Source organism: Sylvia atricapilla, chromosome 9 (assembly GCF_009819655.1).
Source record: "Sylvia atricapilla isolate bSylAtr1 chromosome 9, bSylAtr1.pri, whole genome shotgun sequence".
NCBI classification, from domain to species: domain Eukaryota; kingdom Metazoa; phylum Chordata; class Aves; order Passeriformes; family Sylviidae; genus Sylvia; species Sylvia atricapilla.
Genome location: NC_089148.1, coordinates 11917865 through 11942223, shown reverse-complemented (window position 1 = coordinate 11942223; position 24359 = coordinate 11917865). Strand labels below are relative to the sequence as shown.

The following is a 24359-nucleotide window of genomic DNA, read 5'->3' as shown; positions in this document are numbered from 1 at the left end:
TGTTCTTGTGCTGGTCTTAACCACTGAGGCTGTATAAATATCAGGAGAATTGGAGGTGACAAATAAGGCAAACTTTTAAAAAATGGCTTCAACTCAAGTCTCAGCTTTGCACCACTTGGCAGAATCTGTGAGAGTTGAGTGTGTCCTGGCACATGCAACAGATTGGGAGGAGAGTACTGTTCCTGCAGAGGAAAGCCCTACCTTAGTGTTCCATTGGAGGCCCCAGAGGGAGAGTGAGTGAGGATAAGGGTGGTCTCTTCAGCGCAGTAGCATACTTGAGTGTTAAAAAACCTTGGAAAAAGATGATTCTTTGAGACTGCTGAAAGGAAGCAAGCTTTTGTGAGGCGAGAGGGAAGGCTCACTTATGGATTAGTGTCTCTCTAAAAGATGGAAACAGTCTCATTTTGCAGTGAAGGGGTTGTTACCAGTTGGTTCACACATAGATCTGTGCTGGGGAGGTGCCACGGCTCCCAGTCCCTGCTGCACTCAGAGGGATCAGTGCCCTGGTACTGGGACAAGCCCTCCAGCCCTAGTTCTTGAAAGACACCTTTACTGGAATGCCTTTCCAGACTACTCTCCTGTGGGCAGTTTTATGTCTTGTGGAGTTGGGTAAGTCTGGATTTGCAGACAGTGTGGGAAGCTTGTTTATCCTTTTAGTGCCTCCCAAGTGGGCATGGGATGGTTCTGACTAAGAGCATTGCTCTTCCTCTAGCCTCTTTCCTTCGTTCCCAAGAGTTTTCTGTGCAGCAGAACTCCTTACCCTTGTCTTTGTTTTCTCTTTGGGTTTTTGCCTCTTGTCATTAGCATTGTCTCAGCTGGTTAGATTTTAAATATGGTCATTCTGCAGCAATGCTACCCTGCCAACAACACACATATGCATAGCCAGAGCTGTCAAAAATGTCTGTTTTTCCAAGAAATACTCCATTTGAGGGACTTCTAAATGAAGTGCCTGTAAGGGTCAACACTGGTGAGTCTGATCTCCTGAGGTGACCATTGGCTTCCTCTCCAAAATGAGACAGTCACACCAAGTCCACACTGGGCCATCTCCTCAGTAGCTCATGTTCTTTCTCTTAGAGGGAAGTGAAGAAGCATAAAAGAAGATTGAAAGGGGAGGTAGGCAATCCAGTGAGAAATGGTCCCTGGGAAGAGCCAACTTTCCTTCCCTCTCCCTGAGTCCTCAGTCTAGAGCAGGTACTGCAAAGCACCAGCTGGCACAGATTGGCCACTGGCCACACTGCTCACAGATGCTGCTGAGCTTTTCTGAAAACCGCCTTACTGTGCTGTAAGCTGATGATGCTCCTCACCCACAGCCAGTGCCAGTCTCTCTGGTGGTTCCATTATTTACTTCAGAGGCCACAGAGAGCTTGTTTCCTCTGGTTTTCTTGCTTACCTTTCATGCCTGTATCTGTCTCCCTTGGATAAACCCTGACACCATTCCTCCAGTGGATTAGGCATGGAGAGAGACTTTGTCGCTTGGTCAGTGTCAGCTCTGCTATCAGCTCATGGCTTGTCAGGGTGACTTTGATGGTGTGGATCCAGTGTTTCTGTGCTCCTGGAGATGCCTGGCTCACAATCTGCGAGGTGGTAGGAGACTTGGAGACTGAAATGCTAGGATCTCACTTAGCTTGTGCCCAGGACTGAGGACGGCTGAGTTCACAGAGGTGAGACCACTGCAACCACTCTGTTTGGAAATAGTTCCAAGTTGCTTTTAAAAAGGGAAGTTATTTGGGTCACACTATAACTTTCTCCCTCGCTTCAAACAATCCTGTCCAACGAGCCTATCTGTAAATGTTTTAGCAATCCTGCTGCATTGTTGCAGCGAGCATATTTTTAGTCTGTAACACTGCTTCATTTATATACTTATTTGGGAGTGTATACCAACCCTTCAGATGGAAACATTTTCCAGATGTGCTGGGTAGGACAGTCAGGGCTTCTCAGCGGAGATGAGATGGAAGAGTGCAGCAGTGACAATGTGGAGAAAGCCCCCTGAATTATGTGTGGGGACAGCTGCAGCCCTTCAGCAGGCCAGTACCAGAGTGCAGCTGGTGCCTTCCAACTCCTGAAGCTCACGCTTTCTGAGCCCTGCTACTCTAAACGTAAGCTCTGGATTGGGCCAGGGCAGGTTAAAATAAAAACTATTTGGGTAATTAAGTGCTAAATCATTCCTAACGCTAAACTTTATCATTGGCAGTTTGGCACAGCTTGCACAAAGCACCTAGATGCTGGAACATGTTAAGTGGCTCTTTGAAAGCTGCCCTGCTTTCTGCTGCTGTGAGAGATGGGCCTGCAGAAGGGACTCTGAATGCAGATTTATGCTGACACAGACTGAAAACTTCCTCTTTGGAAGGAATTGTGGAAAGTACAGAGTGTGAGTAGCTGTTCAGCAAAGATGGCTTTAATAGAGTTGGTGGGTTTGGATCACCTTACCACAGGGATGAATCGCTGGCTCCTATTTCGACATCAGTTAAACTGGTCCCACATCAGTTAAACTGGTCCCGTGGATAGCAAAGTCAGGTCTGTTCCCCCCAACAAGGAGGGGGGATTCTCTAGCCTTATTGACAGAGACAGGTAGTTAAAGTAAGGAGGAGGCAAGTGATTGCCCTCCCTGTACCGTACCAGGAGTAAGGACATGTGATGTGTGGCTGATAACACCTAAATGTGTGTTCAGTGAGCACAGCAGATACAGATCCAGGCAGGTTCTGACCATTTTAAAGTCACCTACTCAGAAAACAGCCAGTAGGTGCATGGGTTATCTGCTTCAAAGGCAGCTGGGGCCTTAGAAAAGGGTCTAAGAACTGAGGATTTCACTGAATGATAGAGCATTGGACCCACAGAGTATTTCTTTTGACAATCCACTGTGATATTGCCCAGGGTAAGGTAAAATTCATAGTTCTGGTAGAATAAGGCTCTATAAATGTACCTATGGCATGAGTGCACCTTCAGAAACCTTTCAAGAACCTTTTCCATAGTGCTTGAAACAGTCCAACAGTCAGGTGGCCTTCCAGGGGAGCTCTGTTTCAGTTTCTCTCCAGACACCAGCTTTCACAATGAACATTTGCTGCAGCAAAGCTTTTTGGGGAAGATATAAGTAGGAAATGATAAATTATCAGAATTAAATCTTCTTTAAGACAGACGTGTCCATGGGGCCAAACAGCCTGATGATATGTGTAAAACTGAAGTCTGTGCAGACAGTTGACATCACCATTTGTTCTTATTAACTGCATAATAGAAGTTTCGTTGCCTGCCTTTCAATCCCTCTGCCTTTTTCTGAGAGAGCATCTCCCATAGAAATAGGTGCTCAGCCTCACAGACTTTTGAAAAACTGATTGATGGCTGTCAGTTCTACTGAGGGAAGAAGGAGCATTTTGGGTTTATGGCCTTTTCAGTAAGACAGTTTTAAAAATCTAGTGCTTCAAATATGAAGACAGTCTTCCGTCATCCTCAGCAATTTGTAGCAGTAGTTAATGCCCTCAGCCTTATATGGTTTTGGTTTGGACTACAGACTTCAGCTTTCATTTCTTGGGTCTTGCAACATGATTGTTTTTAGGGGGAGAGCCGCACTGGGAATTAGGATTCTGTTCCCTAGACCAAGCTTGTGCTGGGAGTTTGGTACAGTCTGCAAGAGCCAGCAAGGCTCTTTGGGAAAGTGCAGTCAGAGCAGCAATGCTTGGCACAATTACCTTTGCTATTCATTTGAAATAGTCAATCATCTGAAGCATGGATTTTAAACCTGTTAACAAATAGTGAATTGCTGCATAGGGTCTTGGTCCAGCAAGGATGGCTTCTTAAGCCTGAGTCTGCACTGTGTGAGAAGCTGTGTGTTCTGAACTTCAAAGAGGAGCAATAAACCTATTTATAAATCCGGACACCTCTACAGGAGATCCGTTCCTGTGTTTTCACTTATGTAATCCCACAGAACATCAGTCACAGGGCATTCAAGACAGTAAACTCAGGAAACCATTTAGTGTCAGCGTTGCTGTGGGCCATTGGGTAGCCCTGTATAGTGCACGCTGGCAGTGCAGACCTTCCAAGCTGTCAGTTCTGCTTCACAGACACCCTGCTACCTGTGCCTTGCTGGGAGGGGTGGTGGCTGTGTGCTCAGGGAGGGCAGTGCAGGCTGCCCTGAGCACTGGTTACACACACTGACCCCTCCAGGGATCAGCCATAGGCAGCTGGTGAGCTCAGTGCTGGGCACGGCCTCTCTGGAAACCCACCCTCTGCCCCACTGGTGACTCCAGATGTTGGTACTGCATGGAAGGGGAAAGAGAGAATGCCTGACAAGACTGTTTTTGGATGATCTGACACAGGAATCACCAGGCAAAATTGTTTGCTTGTTCTGGGAATTAGATCAGGCCGTGGAGTCCCTTGGAGAGCCCACAACTCCAGGTGCTGCATTTGGGGAAGGGTGCTGACCACAGCTCCAGTCAGGAGCAGGCACTTGCAGCTCACAGAATGGCAGGGTTAGAGGGACCAGGAGCAAATGCAAGTGTCTGTAGAGCTGTGGTACCCAAGGGCTTGATTGTCAGCTGCTTCTCCAGCCTTTCCTTAAAAACTCTTCATCATGGAGATCCTCTCATCTCCTCAAGGTACTTTCATCCAGGGCTTGTATTTCATTATCATTAGAAATTTGGTCGAAGTTAAATATATTTCTCTTACAGTCGAGCTGTTGTTTCTAGATCCATCATTCTGTTGGCTTATCCACAGTGATCCTCTGCAGTCCTCAAGGTTTTTCTGTAGTACTTCTGCCCAGCCCCATTTTTACTCATGTTTTCCAGCTCTGGCTGTGGTTGAAATGCATTCTGAAGATTTTGGGCAGATTCTCTCTTTTATCACAACTGCAGTCTCATCCAATCTAGCCACTCCAAGGTGGCTGGAATCTCTCCAGTTCAGCATCTTCCAGAAATCTAAGTATGCTGTCTGTTCCTCATCCAGATCATGAAGCAGCTTAATGGCATCAAGCTCAGGATGGAGCCATGTGGAATTATTTTTTGGCAATGACAGTGATCTAGGTTTCCCAAACAGGGGATTGTGCCAGCTGCACTCAGGTCACGTTTGCCTGTTGTTTTGCTGGGAGCATCACATGGGTGTTCACAGAGCATCAGCCCCTCTCTGGGCTGGGGTGGGCTGAGTGTCCCGGGGTTGCCACCACTTTCAGACCCCTCCTTACAACGAAGTTGGTCCAGGTGCCTGGCAGCAGCACCACCAGTAACTGCTGTCTGTAGGGAACATCCCACCTCCTCTTCTGTGTTGGTTTGGAGCTAATGGTAATGAGAAAGGCTGCTGGAAATACCTGTAGTGGGCATTGAGCCATTCCCACTGCTGCCCTCATCCCAGTGAGATCAAACCCTTTGCAGAGACATTCTGCAGCAGTTCAATACCTTCACCCCAAAAAGGGAAAGAATCAGATGCCAGCTTCAAACCTGCCTTGAACTCCTGGGCGAACTCACAGGCCAGGGGCAGGATTTGGGTACTTTTTGTGAATGTCTGTGGGGTGTGTGTGCATCCCCTGTGTGCCTGCTGGCCAGAGAGGCTCGTTGTGAGCTTGAATCCTCCCAACTGTCTCTGTTGTGCTGGACTCAGAAGACGCAGCCCCTCTTGCCATGGGGTAGCAGAGCTGTGGCTTGTTCCTGGCACAACTTTGTTGGAAGGGAGCTGTGTCAGCACAGGGGAAGTGGGATCCCAGCTGGCCAGAATGGGCTGGGCTGGTTCCCCAGTGCCACCCACACAGCTCAGCTCCCTGCCCTGCCTGGGCAGCCCTTGGGATTGCTGTTCTCCTCTGTCTTGTGCCATGCCCAGAACTTAATGATAGCCCTCTGTGCTGGCTGCTGTGGGTAGTCAGGGAAGTTCACTGCATTACCAAGATGTTTTCCTGGCCCTGGCCAACATCCCATCAGCTGCAGCATGTGAGCTGAGGAGCTGTTTCCAGCTTGCTGTGTCACAGGGAGCCCATCTGTGCCTGTTTACTGGCTCCAGACTCTGTGCCCCTCAGCTTTCCCTCATGCCTCTCTGCTCCCCTTTCCAGCCCCCTCTCCTGAGTGGCACCAGCAGCCCGGCCTCCTCTACTGACTGGTCCTGAGCCTGTGGGGTGGGAGCCAAGAGCACATCCAAAGGCAGAGAGAAAGGGTGACCTGGGGAAAGGGTCGCAGCTGGGGGACACGACACCTGATGTCACAGCATGGCTTTATCAGTAGTGCAGCATCCAGGAGGGATGAGGTGCTTGTCAGGGGTTTGGGTCAGTGGCACAGAGACTTGCACAGCTGCTCCTGCCTTCAGTCTCTCGGTGGCACATACAGAGCTTTTCCCATTTCATTTTTTGCAGATGGGAGCTTTGATATCCCGTGCAGGTTCTCGGCCCCCTTAGCAAGGGTTTGCTTCTGCTTTTCATTACTCCACCAGACATAGTTGATCTAATGGCCTCTACAGGTAGCATGGGGTACAAGAGGGTCCGGCCACAGTTGTCAGCTGTCATCCAGAATCAGAGTTAATCCAGGAAAACAGTAAAAATTAGTAATGTATATTGCATTCCTCCAATCCATATGCTTTCCATTAGGTGATCTTCCATCCTTCTCAGCACAGTAAGGAAACCCTGCCAATGGCAGTCTTCAGACTCTGAAAGGATTGGTCGTGCCTGGAAATCCGATCTCAGCTCTTGCATTCCTGGGCATGCTGTCTATGCAGGGAATAGTCTCCCACCTTTAAATCCAGGCAGCAGATGCTAGCCATGTGCACAGTCTGTAAGCCCAGCAGCTCCTGTGGCAGCAGATGTGCTGGGCCTGGGGCCGCACTGGGGTCCCGTGTGCTGGTTAGGGTATTTGTGTGTCCAGGGGTCTGTCAGGGGAGGGGCCTTGCCCAATGTCACCACATCACTGAAGTACAAGAGCCAGGTCTGGATGGGAATGAGACGCAGTTAATTCTTTTGAGAGATCACATTTTAGCTTTTTTATATTAATAAACTGGTGAAGAAATTCCTCAAGCTCCTCAGTGTCAAGAGGGTTATAGAAAGAGAAACATTCAGCTTTCTTAAATAAACCTTATCTTCAATCACTCCCATACTTTAGTGGCTCAAGAACAACAGTTCTGCAATAAATGTTACACAGTGCAAACTCTGTCAGTAATTATGTGCAGGTGAAGAAGGGGAAATAAAAGACATTAATTTCTAGGTGTGACTGCACATGCTAAGTGTGGTCTGGGCTCTTTGAGGTGTCACAAGCAGTCTGGAGCACTGCTGTGTGAGATGGAGCTCCATGTGCACAGCTGTAGAAAGGGAGTTCCCGCACTGCAGCTCCTGCTCCAGACACAAAAATGGTCATGAAAGCTCTGCTTTTAGTGCTGTTGGATCCCTAGCTTGCAGGGCTGACTCTGACCTGGGTTTTTTTATCCTTTTGCAGAAAATGTGATCAATGGGCAAGACTATGAGGTGATGATGCAGATTGACTGCGAAGTGATGGACACCAGGATCCTCCACATCAAAAGTTCATCTGTCCCTCCATACCTCCGAGAGCAGCGCAGAAATCACACTGACACGTTCTACAGCTCATCCCCCTCCGTCCCAGAGACGCCCCATGCCCTGAGGGCCATCGTCAAATCCCTCCAGTAGCTCCTGTGACAGCACACAGGGGAGCACCCGGCATGCAGCAGGTCTTGCCACCAGCCTGAGCCTCTTCCCTGGCAGGTCCTGGGGCTCCTGGCACTTGGGCACAGGAGGGACAGTCCCCTTGAGCCTATTCCTGTGCCTGACCTTACCCAATGGCCACATCCTGCCCGTGTATTGTGCAGCTCAGCTGGCTTCCCACCGGGGACGGTCCTGGCGGCCCCACACAGGGTGGGGGACACGGGCCATCCCTGCTACTTATGCACTGTCCGCAATTGTGGGTTGTTTTTCATTTTTGTCCCTGTTAGGCTGCTGCAGGTGGGCTGATGAGCCAGACATGTAGCAGCAGATACCCACAGCTGGGATTGGGCGGCTCTCCCTGCAGTGTGCCCGGGCAGGAGGAGGAAGCCGTGTCCAGCTCCCAGCTGCAGGTGCTGGGCCTGACCAGACAGCCCCACTCCTCATTATTCCCTGCCCACATCCTGCCTGTGCAGCCTCCCTCGGCAAGAAGCCCTGGGATGCAGCAGTGTGGTAGGGCAGCCCAGCCTAGGCACCCAGGAGGGTGCTGGGACCCTGCACTCAGCACTAAAGCACTACAAGCAGAACAACCCCACTGTCGCCGGGCTGGGCTGCCCTCTGAGGCACTGCCCACCCCGCACCTGCCTGGCTCTCCAGGATCCTGCTGCTGCCTTCCCCGGCCCACGTGGCTGCACAGCTGAAGGCTTGGCCCAAAGGAAGTGATTTCATGCAGCAGATGGATTTGTAAAGTTTGAGGGTTTTGAGTTTGGGTTTTTTTCCTTTTCTTCCTGGTTTTTGTTTGCCTGGGTTTTTTGTGTGTGCTATTTAATACCTTTCACTGCTAACAACAGCCCGTGGAGCAGCACTGGCCCTGCTGAGGCAGAGGAGCTGCTTCAGTTCCGTGGGACACAGCCACAGCACCTTCTCCTGAAGCCACACACACATCACACACGTTCAGCCCCATGCACCCCTCTGCCTCACCAGCACAGCTAGCCACCCGCTGGGCAGTGGGGGAACATTCCATTTGCCCCAACACTGGCTGCAGCCAACTGCTGCCATTCCAGAGTGTCTGTGGAGCTCTGGTCCCTGATCCCACGTTTGTCAGCCAAGCCTCAGGCTGGAACTGGGCCCAGGAGCTCCAGCACACTGGTACTCAGCTGGGATGAGCCACCAGCAGAACATCGGCATTGCATAATGACTTCAGCATGTTGTTACATTATCTTTTCTCCCCTGTGCAGTTCAGTGCAGTTCACACAGAAGATGATGCACTTCAGTTTGCCAGCCAGCTGCCTTTCCTTCATGGTCTGAGCACTAACTGGCTCATGTGGGGTATTTAAATGATTAATTATGAATTATCATTACTATTATTTGTGTATCTGTGTGGCTGTTAGGAACTAAAGGTTGATCCTGCAGCAAGACAAAGTGCTCCAGGGGCAGTGAGGGGGAGGATGAGGAGCAGTATGCCCCTGTGAACTATGTGCCTTGCAATGCCATGGAAAAGCTGTGCCCTTTGCCACGTCCCCGGCGCAGTCAGCGCAGGCCCCCTGTCCTCTGCTGGGAGAAGCTTGGCTCGGCCAGGATTTGGCTGTGCTGCTCACACCAGTTCATTTTCCTGGCCTGGCCCCACCTGACTGTGGGCCAGCTCACACAATAGTCAGAAATAAAAACCCCAGTGGTGCCCCAGCCAGAGGTACACGGCTCCCCCACAGCCATGGGTATGGGCTGCTGGCTGCTCTGGGGGCATTTGCTGCCAGGGGACTGTGGTGGTGGCTTGGCTTGGCACAGCCTGGCGCGTGGGGAAGGGCTGCTAGTGGAGGCTAGGGGCTCAGGACTGCTGCAGCACCACTTCCTCAGCCAGGACCTCTGGGCTCTAATGGTTGAGAACATCTCTCATCCTGTGTAATTCTGTTCTCTGTGTCCCTAGTACTGAAGGCAATAAAATCCTTCTTTTATTTATTACTAATAACTTTATTATTGTGCTTGTTAATACTGTTGTCCTTAGCCAAATTATTGGAATGCCTGCCCTGGTGTGCCGTCTCTTGGGCTGCAGTGTGGCTCTACTTGGCACAGTGTTGGCACTGCCCATGGCACATCCACCCTGTCCCCCTCCTGCTGCTGGAGAGGGGGCACCCTACAGGAGCTGCTCACCCAGAGCCTGCCAGAGCCCATGAGGCCTGGACATGACCATGTCACCCTGCCCCAGTGCCAGTCCCAAGCAGCCTGAATCCCTCTGGGGTTCGTCCCCATATGGTGTGTAAACTGGGTCTCTCCAAACCAACCAAAATACACCCCAGACCACCTCTGTGCATTTTCATGCACACAGAGGGTGAACCAGAGCAAAGAAAGCCCCAAACAGCTGCGAAGGTACTGGATCGTTTATTACTGACAGCAGGTAAATACAAGATGCTGGTGGGCAGAAGGGCAAGGGCTGTGCCTCTGTGAGGGGATCCTGATGGTCCAGGAGCAGGGCGGGCATGGGTGTGAGAGGGAATGTAGGAGATGGAGTGGCACAGTGAGGGCTCTGCCTGCCCCTGCCCAGGCAGCCCAGCGCCCAGCTGAGCAGAGCCTTCACCCAGCAAATGCCAAGGGGGACTACTCTGGGTTACAAAATGAACAAAAGCCATCTACACATATTTACAGCATCCCCCTCCCGCTGCCAGCTCCCTCCAGATGAGTCAGGGTTCAGGGTGTGCCCGGCTCCCCTCTCTTGCAGAGAGCAGAGCCCTGGCTGGAGGGGACAGTCCTCGGGGTAAGTACCAGCACCAGGGGCTGCTGGAGCTGTGCTCACAGCCCTGTTGTACAGCAGGACGTCCACAGGGCCTGCTGGCCGTCAGCTGGGAAGATGGTCCTGAGGGACACTCCCATGGGACATGCAGGTCCTCCACCAGAACAGGCAGGCAGCAGCGTCCCGCTGGGACCTGGTGCGTGCAGCTTTGCACTGGTTCAGGGTGTCTTGATGATCACCTTTAGCTAAAAACATCATCAGGAGGACTGTGTCTGGGATATCTCCCCTGGGCCGGAGAGTTGGGCCTGCCCTTCCAAAGGAGAACCTCCTTCCCCTGGGAAGGAAAATCAGAAGCAAGGATACAGCAAAGATGAAGGGGGTGGTTCTGGCCTGGGGATCGATCCACAATCCACCATAAAAAACCAGCTTGAAACAAAACCCATCATTTACTCTTCAATTTGTACAAAATAACAATAATAACAATAATAATAATAAAAGGTGCTGGTGGCCCCTGGCTTGCAGTGCCCCACTGTGGTGGTGGGGGGGTCTCAGTAGGCAAAGATGACGTGGTAGGTGACTTGGTGGCCATTGTCCCAGGCGTAGAGCAGGCGGTCCTTGGGGTTATAGTCTATCTGCGTGGTGTAGGCGTACTCGTTCTCAAAGAGCAGCCTGGGGATGATCTGCGTGTTGGTATGCGTGTCAAAGGCATAGGATATGTTGGCATTCCTCTTGTTGTAGCTGTCAACTGCATACAGGACCCCACAGATGACAAAGCAGTTCCCATAGAAGTTCTTGCGCAGCCCTGTCCGCCACGTGGTCTCCTTCTGGGTGCTGAGGTCGGCCGCGTTCAGCTTGCTCAGCACAATCACCTCCTGGTTGAAGCCCTCGTAGCTGATGGCCGGGTAGATGACCCACAGCCCGTTCTCATCCACGGCAAAGTCCACATCAGAGTGGCCTCGCCAGCGCCACGGGGTGGACTCCTCGTAGGCCACGTCATGCAGCATGGCCCAGGCGGCCACGTAGCGCTGCTTCAGGTCATACTTGATGATGTTGCGCGTGAAGGCGCGGTTGTAGTAGAAGGAGCCATTGTAGACAACGTGCCCTGTCCCAATCCAGCTGTACGGGAGCTTGTAGGAGTTGCTCCAGCGACCTGCAGGGCAAACACACCTGGCTGGTGAGACTTCCCTTTGCTGTGGGGTGGGTGCCCACGCCAGCAGCACCCTCTGTCCCCAGCTCTGCCTACACTCAGCCCAGCCACCAGCCACAGCCTGAGCTGTCCCATGCTCTGTACCCCACATGCTGGGTGCCAGCACCCAAGAGTGGAAGATCCCCAGGTAGATCATCCCCCTGCAGTGCAGCATCCCCAGGAATGAGGAAGCTGCTTGGATCAGCTGAGTGGTGGCTGGCGCGGTATCAGAGATGGTGCAAACTTACCTTGCTTGAAATTGTCAAGGTTCCTGAACTCCACCAGTGTGTTCCCATAGTAGTAATTGGTGACATAGATCCGCTCCTCCTGGGCCAGGGGGTCCTTCATCCAGGCTCCCTCATTGCGCCCGTAGGTGTTCTGGGTGGTGGGCCCCGAGATGGTGGACAGCGTGTCCTTGCAGCGCCCTGCGTGGGCAGGGAAAGGCTTGTGAGGCCAGAGGCAGGGTGGCCACACTGTCCCTGGAGCCATCACCCCACTACAGCCCTTTGCTCACCCAGCAGGTACCCCCTGCTACCTTGGCCCTGGTGCAGCTCTGTGAGGCCCAGCAGGACCGGCCAGACCCTGCAAACATCTCCCTGCAGCCTCAGCCATGCCTCTGCTCCAGCTGAGGCTGCTGCCTGTCTCAGGTCCTGTCTCTGCCCAGCCCAGCCCAGGCCCTAAAGGGGGGAAGAATTAGAGTAGGTTCCAGAGTTAATAGTTAAACCTGGCACCCCAGTGAAGTGCTGTCCAGCTGCCATCTCTGTGACACCTCCCACCTGTGACCAAATCCAGGTGTACTGTGCTTAGCAGGACACAGGGGCATGAGCCAGTCCCCCCCTCACACAGCTGGATGGATGCAGGACCTGCAGGCACTCACCGATGATGTTCCTGATGTCCTCCTCCTCTAGGCCCTCCTTTGGGGTGGCAGGGATGGCCGGGCTGACCGGTGTCGCGGGGGTGTTTGCCTGCACCCAAGTTCCTGGGCTGCTCTCCACGTCACTCCAGCCTCCAGCAGGGGTGGCCATGGGCAAATTCTCAGTGGCTGTGGCCACCACTGTGCTGGCCAAGGCTGCAGGTAGGGGGGCCCCCTCCTCCACCAGCCCCGCCAGGGCAGTGACGGGCTCTGGGGCGGGGGTCAGCCGGCTCACAGCCGTGGGGTCCGGCGCGGCAGGGGACAGGGGCACCGTGGTGGTCACAGCAGCGCCGGCAGCTGGCAGGGTGGTGGGAGCACTGCCGGGGGTGGGCGGCCACCCCACTGGGGAGGGCTTTCTCATGGCCTCGCCTGCCCTGCTGCTGGGCCTCAGGAGCTGGTCCTCTATCAGCAGGTCCACCGTGTTGTCCCCGCTGAACAGCTCATCCGCTGCCAAACACAGGCACAGGTGTCAGCCCCGCAGCCAGGGGAGCAAGGCCCCTCCAGCCGCCTCCCTGCCCACGTCTGCAGGCTGTCTGGTACTAAATCTATCTGCATTCCCTCTCCACTTCCCCTCAGAGAACTGCAGAGGCTGACAGTGGCCATGTCAAGGAGGTGAGTGAGGCCTCATCACAGCAACCTCCACCACCTCAGGCCATGCAGAGCAGATGATGGAGATCAGTTCTGCCCTGCCACCTTCCTGGAGACTGGGCAGGATGGAGACCCAGCTGCATTCCCAACCAGATCCCACTCACCTAACACAGGATGCCAAAGCAGATGCTTCAGCCGGGGCACGGGGATCACTGAGGTTATCCAGCTAGCATGGGCACCCTTTGCTCTTCCTCATCTCCAGGAGCTCACAAACCCCTGCAGGGCAGGGCTGGATGCTCTTGCTGCTGAGCCAGCCTGCACAGTGAGAGCATTTGTCCTTCTGCCCATGCTGCCCACTCCGCTGGCTTCTGAGGGCTCAGCCCCTGCTCCCACCACAGCCAGGGCCACGAGCTCCGAGCTGCTTTCCACCACAGCAAACACTCCCACACCTCCTGGGATGCCATTAGGCAGGTGGATTTGAAACATGAGCATATTCAATAAACCTCCATTTACTTCTGGAAAGGTGTTGACACTGGGTTTGGTTTTAAACCAAAGCAGTGACCTATTTCCTTAGCTACCAGGGATTTTCCATGGAATAACAATGCTACACTGCCCCACATACACAGCTTAAAGCTGCACAGCGGTGAGGTACCAGTTGTCCCACCTCCTCCTGCTGCTCCCACACGCTTTGCCCACACACTCCCAGCAGATGAGGCATTGGCTTTGCTGTGGGATGCAGCCACCATCCCGCCAACCATGGCTGCATACCCAACTCACGTTGCTCCTCGATGTCATTCTCTGACTCGGTGGACTGGGCTTTGTAGTAGGTGACCCCTCGGACAATGGTGGGCTTGGAAGGAGGCCAGCTGCTCACCCGCAGCTTCCTCTGCAAGAACTTCTCAGGCTTCTTGCCCTCCTGAGAGAGGTGCAGCTCTGGGAGAGATTCTACAGAGTTGATCTGCTGGGAGATGGTTTCATCCTTCAGGAATCTTTCTTCATATTTTCCCTGGAAGAGACACGGGAGCTTCTTACCAGATGGGCCAGAAATGCCACGTTTTGGTGACAGAGCAGGTCAGGCTGCACAGCCCCACACTGGGCAGGAGGAGCTGAGCTCCCTCCTTCCTCAGGGTCTCCCTCAGTTCATTCTGCCATGGGAAACCCTCCAGGAGACAGCAGGGTGGCAGACCAGCGCTGCTCCTGCATATCCTTGGTGTCACCCTGCAGTTCTGGGACTTTGGGATCCATAAGGTACACACTGTGGGATGCAGGGCAGGCCGGAGGAGTAGGGTCACTCCCTGGCATGCCAGGGGCTGGTTCTAGCATCTGATCTGCAGAGTGCAACGTGCACTGAGCTTTCACAGGGCAGAGAGGCTAAAGGCACTTTCCCAGCAGGAGCAGGAACCTCCCAAGGCAGGGACCAGGAACTCCCCAGGGCAGGGACCAGCTGCCACAGCTCAGGTCTGAAGGATTTCATCTCATTAAAAGGAAATCGGAAAGCCAGCCTGAGGGTTGAAGCAGTGCCCATTTGGCTGAGAAGATGGGCCCTGCTGCAATTAGCAGCAAGAAAAGGGGAATATTGGGAAATGAGGTCACTCGGGGTAATAAAAGCCCCACGCTCCACTCCCCTGCCTGGCCAGGGCTGGCTCCTCCCGCAGGCAGCAGCTGCTCAGCTCGTGGCATGGGGAGCAGGGCAGTGGGGCTAGGAGCACAGCCAGACACCCCTGCCTGGACACGGCTCTCCCTGGGGCAGAGAGCGCTGGCACAGCACAGCTGGGGCCATTTCCCTACCTGCCGACACTCAGTGCACGTGTGGGAGCCCATCCCTGTCCCCAGGGGCTTGGGGAGCATGTCCCCACACAGCATCGGCAACGCAGGGCTGGGGGGCAAGTGCAGGCTCTTGCCATGCTCAGGAGCTGAGCACTTCTGTTTGAGCTGGAAATGGTGCAGTAACTGCTCCCCCCATGCCAGACCCCTCCTGCTGCCCTGCAGAAGGACACTGGGCTGAGGGCAGGATGCTCCAGGAGCTGCCAGCAGGGATCAGAGGAGCACGGGCCATCCTAGACAGCACCACGGAAGCAGCAAGAACTTCAGGACACCCTGGACAGATCTTCTGCCAAAACACCCCGCTCACATCTCTCGGGGGCTGCACAGAAACTGCCCCAAGCAGAGGATGATCCCAAGCTGGGCAGACGCCACGGGACCCCCACGGTCTGGTGCTGGTGCCAGAAGCAGGGGGATGCCCAAGGCCCTGCCGGGAGCCCGCCAGGCGCAGGGGCTGGTGGTGGAGGGATAATTGCCCGGCAGGGAAGGGAGGGGAGGCGGGCGACAGTCTGTCCCTCCACCGAGCCCCAAGCCCTGCTAATCAAAGGCTCTGCTTCCCACCGCTTCCCAGCCGGCCCCGCAATGACATCACGCTTTCCAAGCAGCTCAGCCACCGCTGACCTCGAAAACCAACAGTCCCGTGGGAAGGGGGGAGGCCGAGGGAGCAACCTCCCTCTGCTTCCACCTATATCACGTCCCAGCAGCAGCTGGGCTGTGCTGAGACACACAGCTTGGAGATGGAGGCACGTCAACAGGGTCACTCCAGCGAGGAGAAAGCCACCCCGAGGCAGTCGCCACATCCAGGAGACAGCCCAGGGCTGCTTGAGCAGCAGCAGTGACACTGAGCTGTACCTCTGAGTGAGTGTAAGCAGCCTCAGCATCCCGCTGCAGAGAGCTCTCGATGTCAGCCAGGCTGTTGGTGAGGAACCTGGAGCAGTTTTCCCTGCCAGGGGGATCCTGCAGACCCTCCTCCCCACTGGCTCCTGCCCGGTGGCCTTCCAGTGTGAAGTTCTTGGACATGCCCTAGGAAAGCAAGAGAGGAGACTTTACCCCATTTAATAACAAGGGAGGTTCTGTGGTCCCCAAACCACATCCCTGGAGCTCTGTGCTTCCGTCCTGGGCTCATGGCTGGGGATTGTCCATGAGGCCGGGCACTTCAGCTGCTAGGAAGATGTCCCTGACCCCAGTAGGATCCAGGAACCTGGTATGCATATCCCAGATCCACTCTTTGCTGTGGGTTCCCATGGAGTGGGAGAGGGGCCTCGAGGCTCTTCAACACCCGTCTTCAGCCACATTTACCAGGTCACAGAAGGAAAAGTCAAGCTGAAACATGTTAAGTCGGCCTGGTGTCCTTAGCCTGAGACACCATCTTGCATTTATTAATGCCACTTTCCTGGCCTGGCCACACAGTGCCTGCACTCAGAGACTGCTCCTCCCCAGCACCCTCTTCTCCCACAGAATCTGACAATCTGACAAGAGCCAGTGACCCTGAGAGAGCTGTCCTGTGACCAGGAGCGAACTGGGGCTGGTTGCAACTCAGGCAAAACCCTTCACCCCTCTCTGTCCCCCAGCCACAGGCACATCCCATACCCAAGGAATTGTTGCAGTATCTGCTCATCGGTCCTCGGACTTCTACACCTCAGACAGCAACTGCTTTGGATGGGTGGCATGGCACGTCAGTCAAAGCACTTTAGCACAAGGCACCACGGGTGGTTACCCTGATCCTTCATTTTCAATCTGTCCTGCCATTAATTTCCCCTAAAACCCACTGTGACCTCCATCTGTGACCTCAAAATTGCCAGCTGATGCGACAGCTGTGAGTGGAAGACAAAGCAGAGGAGCTGCCTCACTAGAGAAGGCACTCCATGGACCAAGAATTGAGGGTTCCTTCTCTCTACCAACACCATCGGTCTAAAATACCTTGTTGCACTGGAAAGAACTCATGAAACCTTCTAACCTCTCCAAAAACAGAGGGTTTAACCCCCAGCCTCCTCCACGGGCATCTGAATTCCCAGTCTTTACCCAAGAATCATGAGTCACAGATTTACCAGGACACTTTGAGGCTGAGTCCAACGATGCAGGGATGCTCCAGCGGGTGTTTTGCTGCAGCAAGCAGAGGAACAGGGGATCTCATGATGCTCTCCCAGGAGCACCATCCTGCTTTGGAGAGGATGACTGATTCCAACAGCTCTGTGCCCTTACCACTTCTCCCGTGTAAAGTTTGGCTTATGACCTGCCTAGGGATAAAATCTGCCTCCCCTTGCGCAGAGAGGCAGCACCAAAGCCTGGCCTGTGATGCTGCTGAGGCTCCTCAGCTGCTGTGCAGGGCAGCAGCTGCCAAAAGCACACCCGCCTGGGAGGGCCATGCTTTGAAGCCCTGCCAGGCTCCAGTTCAGCATCTCAGCTGTCCATGTTGTCAGACCCCATGGCTGGGGCAGGGTGTGATCCTCCTCCACATTGTCTCAACAGGAATTCCCATGCTAAGCCAGCAGCAGGAAGCATTTCACACCTGCTGCCTGCATCAGCTTGGCTTTGCCCCAAGCACTGGGCAATCTCCTTCTAACCCAGGCCTCTCCTGCCTTCCTCCACCCTGTCCAAGTGCCTGTAGGCAGCTTCAGCTGCTCCTACATGCTCCTGCAGCTCCACTTCTCGGAAATTAGAGACCCCTGTGAATTCCCTGCTCCTACACCTCTACAGCTCCATCTCAGGCCAAACTCCTTCAGCCCTATGGAGCTTTCTGCCCATCTGCCTTCCTGCAGCAGGCTGTGAGCAGAGTGGCCAGGCTGCAAAGGTCACCCCACATGCCCAATGTGCCACCAGCACTGCTGGCTCTGAGCCCCCCTGCAGAAACTGGCTGGTAGGCAGGGCCAGAGCAGAATGCAGTGATTACCCCACCTGAAACAGTCCCTTGGCAAACCCAAGTAATGACTGAAGAACACACTAAACCACAGGAAGAGGGTGGGATTGCAAAGGGGAATATTGGTGCTTTGTTACTTTCAGACCTCAAACCCCCTTTTGGGTCAATTTCCATGCTTGGAAACCCAGAGCCCCCCGAGCAAGCGTGCTCCTCTCAGCTGTCTCCTTCCCGACCCCGGGATGGAGCACACTGTGCCTTCCCAAAACACTTTGCAAGTGGAATTTTGGCTTTATAAATCATCGCCTCTCAGCTCCTGGCTGGAGACAAACATGACTGCTCCACGCCGACAAGAATGTGGAATTACCATCCCAGATACGGACCACAAGAGAAAACTCCAGTATTTAATCTGGCAACGTGTTGCTACATAGCTGAGCACAGCTTAAACTGCAAACCCTATGCTGTGCTAGCCAAAGAAATATTAAACTGTATGGAAGTGAAAATTATTTCACTGGATGTCTGCTCTAAAATAAAATGGAAGGTTGAGGTTCTGTTCTGTTTTAACACAGGCCAAGACATAACTTGGTCCTTCAGGAATCTGAGCTCCTTGGCTCCTCACAGTCCTGCTGAGTGTACCCCTGCACTAGCCTTGAACCTCTTGCCCCCACATCAAACAGCACAAAAGCTCCAGGTTGAGACCAACCGTCACATCAGCACACACCTAAAACTGAGAGGAGGAAAAACTTAACAGCAGGGCCTTCTGACCCAAAGGAGATGCTGCTCCTGGTGAGGCCACAGCTAAGATCCTGCTCCCAGTCTAGGCCCTTAGGGACTGGGAGAGCTGGAGAGGGTCAGGCAAGGTTGATGGGGTGGGGATGCACTGGCCACTACCTGTGGTCTGGTCTGGTTCAGACATCCAAGTCTGATAGTTTTCTGATATTCTGATGGTCTGGTTTAGTTTCAGCCAAACAGTTAATTAAATTTCCTCCCAGGCAACATGGCTCTGAATGCACCAAAGGTAGCAGGAACTTGGTTGGAGGCCAGTCCCACCGAGGGCAAGGACATTGAAGGAGAGCAGGACTCACCTCCTCGAGCTTCTCCACCCGACCTATCAGCTTGGTGGTGACTGAGTGCAGCTTCAGAAGGTCTAAGCCATAAAAGGCACTTTCCAGCATCTCAACAATGGAGGAGAGCTGCAAGGCAACGGGAGAACGCAGTCAGGCAGCAGCACTTGCTGTAACATACCCCCCAGTTTCCTCAGCCAAAAAGTCAAGGGTGATGTACCCATCTGAGTGCAAGAATTTGGATTAAAAAGAAGGCTTTCCCTTACACAGCCCTGCTGCACTGCTGCCCTGGTCACAGCACGGCACACAGAGCAACACTTGGCACCTCCAGAGAGCCTCAGGGCCTCAGGAGCACGTTTTGGGTGCTGGGGATCAGTAGCAGAGCAAGGTAAAATGCTGCTCTCTTTGCCAGCCCTAGGCAGACTCTCCCACAAGCCCAAAGGCTTAACTACTCCACCAGTGATGTGACTGCTAGCAAAAGAGGTAACAAGAAAAAGACAGCTCAGTTTGAGATCAGACTCTGAGTTTGTGCCATCTTGTGCTCTTTTTCCTGGAACAAGAAGAAACCTGTTAAAAAGTTTTAAAATACCCTTGAATTGCAAGAGTGAAGAAATAGAAATTCAGTGCCAGCCTGGCAACAGTTGCCTTTCTGAAGAACAATTTTATTAGAGGTATGCTGCCCTCTCCATCAGCTACCCATTTCACAGGCACCCCTGTATTTAAGTCACCCCTGTGCCTGTGTCCTGCCCAGCATCAGCCCTTGATCACCACTCCTGGGGATCTGGACAGCAGCACCCTTGTTCTGCATTTTGTCCAGTTTCTGGTGCTGCTCCACACAGGACAGTGCTGAGCATGGCACAGCTGATGGGGAAGGGCCCCTGGGCCACCTCCTCTGGTCCCATGTGTCCCCACATGTCCGGCGTAGTGCTGCTGGCTCCCCATCTCCCAGTGGCTGAGCAGGATTTTCAATTCAAGTGCATAGGAATTACTAGAGGATGGTGACATTTTCTCCCAGCAGCTACAAACTGGTCAGCAGAGCTTCATCATAAACATGGGAGAATCACAGGCAGCACTGCTGGCAGCACTCGGAGTTTCCACCCCAGCCTCTGCAGCCTCCCCGTGGAGCTGACAGCAAAGGAAAGATTTTTTTGGGCCAGATAAAATGGCAACATTAAGAGACAAGAGCTGTTTTATGGCTGTGCACCCACTTTCCACTGAGAGCTGGATGGAGACAACCAATACAATGCACACAGCCTGCCAGACAGCCACTGGAGACAACCGCTTTCCCTCCAGGCTGGAGAATTTCCACCAATGCACAAAGGCTGCAGACTGCATTAACCTCCTTCCAAATGATCCTGAGCACAAGCCTCCTTGCACTGACTCTGAACCAAGACCCCCAAAACTCATGCTGTGCCTGCAAGCAGCATGCTGCCATTTCACAAAAAGAGATCTGAGATTAAGCTACTCCCTGCCAACACCACGCTGACCTTCCCCTAAAGACCACTCTGATGTTCCTGTCAGCTCATTGCTTCCTTCCCTTCACGCACTGTGGACTTTGGCTCTTCATGGTCTGAAGGGCCATGAATTCCCACTGGATCTTACCAAAGGCACAGATGGGACTGCAACCTTCGGCTGGGAAGGCCAGTTCAGGCCTTTGACTCAGTTTGGTTGCCCTGGGCTATGTTCCTGCTGCCTGGATTTCTCTCTCTTTCTCACCATTCCCTCAGGGACTCATCTTCCAGCCCTTCCAAGGCAGGGACCTTCCCATAGTTCTCCCACACATAGAGTACCCAGGGCTTTTGTGTCAGATCATAAGAAAGTCTGGTAAAACACAACTTTGTACCCTTCCTGCTGCTGGACCAGGCAAGAGCAATGCTTGTTGGACCAGCAAAGAGCATAAAACCCTTTGGGGCTGCTCAGAGCTGTGGGGTGGCCTCATCCAGCTCCCCACTGATGAGCTGTGGGAGCTGCTCCTCGTAAGTGGCATGGGAACTGGAGCTGTGTCCTCTCCTATTGCCCAGCTTCTCCTACAAGAAGGGGCTGTTCCCAGTGATCCCGACCCCAGGAGGGGCTCTGTGTTCGGAGGGAAAGCAATCCTGCTGCTCAGCTCCTGGAATGGACCCTAGCAGCACAGAAAACCCCCGTGTGTGTGTGTGTGTGTGTTTGGATAAACCTTGTGAAATTGCCTGGCCGCGAGTCGTTGCGAAACGAGCAGGGGAGCCGGGGCCAGTTCCTAGAGGACAGCCCTTCACACCACAGCTGGCTGTGAGCAGCTCCCCGGTGGGAAGCCAAGGGGCAGCCAGGCACGGTCTGCTCCTCCTGGAGGAGGCTGAGGACAGAGCTGGGAGCTGCTGGTGCAGGAGCTCTGCCTGCCTCCCGGCAAGGGACCACAGGGGGTGGGCTCTGCCACCTCGGGGGTGTCCCCTCCCCTAACCACAGAGAGCTCACGACTCTCATCTAAGGCCAAGTGGGACCTCCTGGCTTTTCTCCAGACGAGGGACCACCAAACAACTCCAGACTGGGACTCCTCCTCCCCTGGAATGACGGATTGTCTGTCTGTGCCTGTTTATCTTCCCTAGCTGCAGGGGCACTTGGACAAGAAGCTGTTAACTGTCTGCAGTCGAACAAGATGAAACACATCCTCAGGCTCCAAATTCATTAGAAAAAGCCCATCGTGGTGGCCTCGATGGCAGCTGCCCCACAGTGCCTTGCACGCCACCTGTCTTCCCACCTAAGAGGGATTTAGGGGCATCAGCGCCACCAGCACTCAACCTGCCACTCCAGGGACTCCCCAGGACTGGACCAAGCCAGTGGCACTTTCTGCTGTCCCACACTGGTAGCGAACTGGAAAACCCAGCAGGGTCTGTTGCCAGCTGCTCCACCAGAAAGAGGAAGCATCCAGTGAAAGTCAGGAGTACTTAAACACTGCCACTTTTGGAAAAGAGGTATACATTACAAGAGAGACAAAATACTAAATAGTAGAGAAGTGTCAGCATTTAAAACAACAAATCCATCCTGCCATCGGCCAGCTGTGCATCACACCCTCACGCTGACGCATCAGCAGCTTTTGGCCTATGGAAGCCAAAACAGCTTTTTTGTGTGGGCCCTTGGGAGTCCCTCTCTGCAACAGAAAAAAGATCTGGCAGCTGCTGAGCATAGCAGAGCTGTCCTCCAGGGACATTTGGAGCTGGACAGAGGGCAGGGAGCAGCCCAGTCCCTACTGGGCTCTCAGCACAGAAAGCCACAGTGAACCCCAGGCAGCACGGGATGAATCAAGTGAATCATCCACTGCAGCTGCTTGACTCAATCCCTTAAGCTGAGCTTGATTTTTATATCAAACATGCAGATATAAATGTAACTAGGAGAAGGTTAAGGAAAAAAAGTTAGGAAATAGGGGTGGTTTTTTTAGAAAAACCTCAGAAAGAAAAGACTTTGGAAGATCTTCTTGTCCCCCAAGAGTCAGGAGCTCAAGCTGCTCTCCTACCTTCAGGTCGCTGCTGTCTGCCTCCCGCAGCTTCTTCAGCCTGAAGTCGCCCTCGCAAGGGTTGAGAGCTGACGGGGGGGCCACGCACGCACACTTGCAGCTGGGTCCTGACGTGATGGTTTCCACCGTGTAAAAATCCTCAGCTCTGAAAGCGCCCTCATTAATCCTTTGGCAGGCGCCGCGGCCCAGGGGCCTGACCAGGCATTTGCAGCGGCAGTCGGAGCCTTCGGACACCGCCTTCACCTTGTCGTAGTCACCTAGCAGCTGAGCACAGGTCACCCGCAGTGAGCAAACCTCCCGTGCTCTGCCTGGATGGCCAGGGACAAGCACGGCCTAGAGCTCAAGGTCCAAACAAGGACACTCTGGATGCCCTGAGTCCCGAGGAAACTGGCTGGCTCCTCCAGAAGCTGCCAGCCAAGGAGCTTTCTAGAGAGCGCAGAGCTGATCGCTGCCTACAGGGGGAATAAAAACTGGCTTCTTCCAACAGGGTATTTTTTATTCCACTGTGTGCAGAACGCTGCTTTGAATTTTAAACACAAGAATTTAAATTTTTTCTGCTTTCTTTTAATGCTCCGTGTGCCAAAGACCCAATAAGCCACCTGCTACCCAGAGCAAGACAGTTTTACACAGGCAAACAGGGCAGGGGTACATTGGAAGAGTGACTGAAAGCCACCCTATAAGCAGCGTAACCTGGTGGTGAAGCAGTATTTCTGATTAGCCCGATACAATGCCAGGAATTTCCTTTACGGAGATTTGCAGACAGACGAGCACAAAAATAACTTTGGCAGTACGTTTCCAATAGTCTCTGCATCAGCCATTTCCGAGGGCAGATAACAACACGCTGCCTGATCAGCCAAACCTAACGGAAACCTCGACCGCATCCCACTGGCAGGGAAAGAGCCTGGATCCCTCCCCTTGGCACACAGAGGCCCCACAAATTCTCCTCCCAATGAGTTCCCCTTTTCCTGAGTCCCCCCGCAAAAATGACAGGATGGTGAAGTGCTCCCTGATGGGCTTCGGTGATTTCACTGCACGCCTACAAGGTGATGAACTTCCTCCAGGGCACAGCATCACTGAGCTCCACCGAGAATGCACACCCAGGATGTGCGCGGCATCACCCAGCAGCACCGACAGCGTACAGCCAGCATCACTCAGAGTGTGCACGGCATTACCCAACACTGCCGAGAGTCTACACTCGGCAGCACCCGGCTGTGTCGAGCACTTACAGCGCCCAGCACGCCCCAGGACCCCGCAGGATGCGCACAGCACGGCCCGGCCGTGCCCAGCCCCACGCCGCGGGTGCAGCACCCCGAGGTACCTGCGAGAGGATGTTTTCCTGGTTGTCCGCCTCGTCCTGCAGCGGCTCGGCGGAGGGCCCGGCCGTGCCGGCGGGGGTGGTCCCTGCCCGGCAGCCGGCGCCCAGCGCGGCCAGGCAGAGCAGCAGCGGCAGCGGCCGAGCCATGGGCGGGCGGCGGAGGGGCCGGGGCCGGGGCCGGCGCGGAGCCGCCGCTGCTCGCTCAGGTGCGGAGCGGCGGGGCGGGGGAACCGGGCCGGGCTCCCGCCCCGCTCCTCCTCCTTCCCTCCCTCGCGGTCCTCCTTCCCACCCTCTGCTCCTCCCTCCGCTCTTTCCCCGTCGGCGGCGGGACGAGCCCCGGGCGGGGCCGAGCCCCGCGCGGCACTTGCCGCCTTCGCCGTGGGCTCCCCACAACCGCAGCCCGCTGCTAGGGCTCCGCCGGCCACTCGGGCATCGGCCGCCCGGAGCAGGCTGCGGGGAGCCCCGGCACCTGGGGCTGCTCTGGGGAGCCGCCACCCCACCTCCCCAAAGGGCTGCGCTGCTGCTCTACATCCGGAGAGCCTGAGCATCCCACCTCTGCCCTGTGCCAGGCAGCTGGGGGGGACAGAGAGCCATCCTTACGGCCTGTCTGACTCCTTTTCCAACTCCAGGAGCAGCCTGGCTCTCACCCTCCATCCTTTGGGTGACAGGGAAGTGGTCCCCATGGCGTGGCACACAGCACACCGCGCCTCTCAGTCACACTGCCCACACGGGGGTCATGCAGGCAGCGTATTCCAAGACAGGCTCCCAGCCAGGAGTGCAGACCTCTGTGTGCTCACTGA

At 54.3% G+C, this 24359-nt stretch overlaps 2 protein-coding genes across 5 annotated transcripts in view; one reads left to right on the top strand and one right to left on the bottom strand.

The window, feature by feature from the left end:
* ATF6 (activating transcription factor 6) overlaps window positions 1-9575 on the top strand; it is a 71927-nt gene extending 62352 nt beyond the window's left edge. For all 3 annotated transcript variants that reach the window (XM_066324889.1, XM_066324888.1, XM_066324891.1), the window contains one exon: window positions 7389-9575. In XM_066324889.1, coding sequence (XP_066180986.1) covers window positions 7389-7597 — 209 coding nt within the window. In that variant the 3' untranslated portion in view covers window positions 7598-9575. The remainder of the gene's footprint in view (window positions 1-7388) is intronic.
* Window positions 9576-9966: 391 nt separating this feature from the next.
* Window positions 9967-23774, bottom strand: OLFML2B (olfactomedin like 2B). 2 transcript variants are annotated; one of them, XM_066324886.1, is made up of 8 exons: window positions 23563-23774; window positions 22245-22508; window positions 18782-18889; window positions 15695-15865; window positions 13790-14027; window positions 12398-12880; window positions 11769-11945; window positions 9967-11484 (listed from the first exon to the last, which is right to left on the bottom strand). In XM_066324886.1, exons 1-8 carry the CDS (start codon window positions 23704-23706, stop codon window positions 10883-10885), a joined length of 2187 nt encoding a protein of 728 aa, XP_066180983.1. In that variant the 5' UTR covers window positions 23707-23774; the 3' UTR covers window positions 9967-10882. The 2 variants fall into 2 exon arrangements, with proteins under 2 accessions (XP_066180983.1, XP_066180984.1); XM_066324887.1 differs by having other exon boundaries at window positions 13799-14027.
* Between the last annotated feature and the right edge of the window lie 585 nt (window positions 23775-24359).

Excerpts from the sequence above, each read along its gene's own strand:
- OLFML2B (XM_066324886.1), bottom strand. The coding sequence starts at position 23,706 with ATGGCTCGGCCGCTGCCGCTGCTGCTCTGCCTGGCCGCGCTGGGCGCC. Across the intron at positions 22,509-23,562 it reads AGGAAAACATCCTCTCGCAG|CTGCTAGGTGACTACGACAA; the intron begins GTACCTCGGGGT and ends ACCTGTGCTCAG. Across the intron at positions 14,028-15,694 it reads CTGCTTACACTCACTCAGAG|GGAAAATATGAAGAAAGATT; the intron begins GTACAGCTCAGT and ends TGTCTCTTCCAG.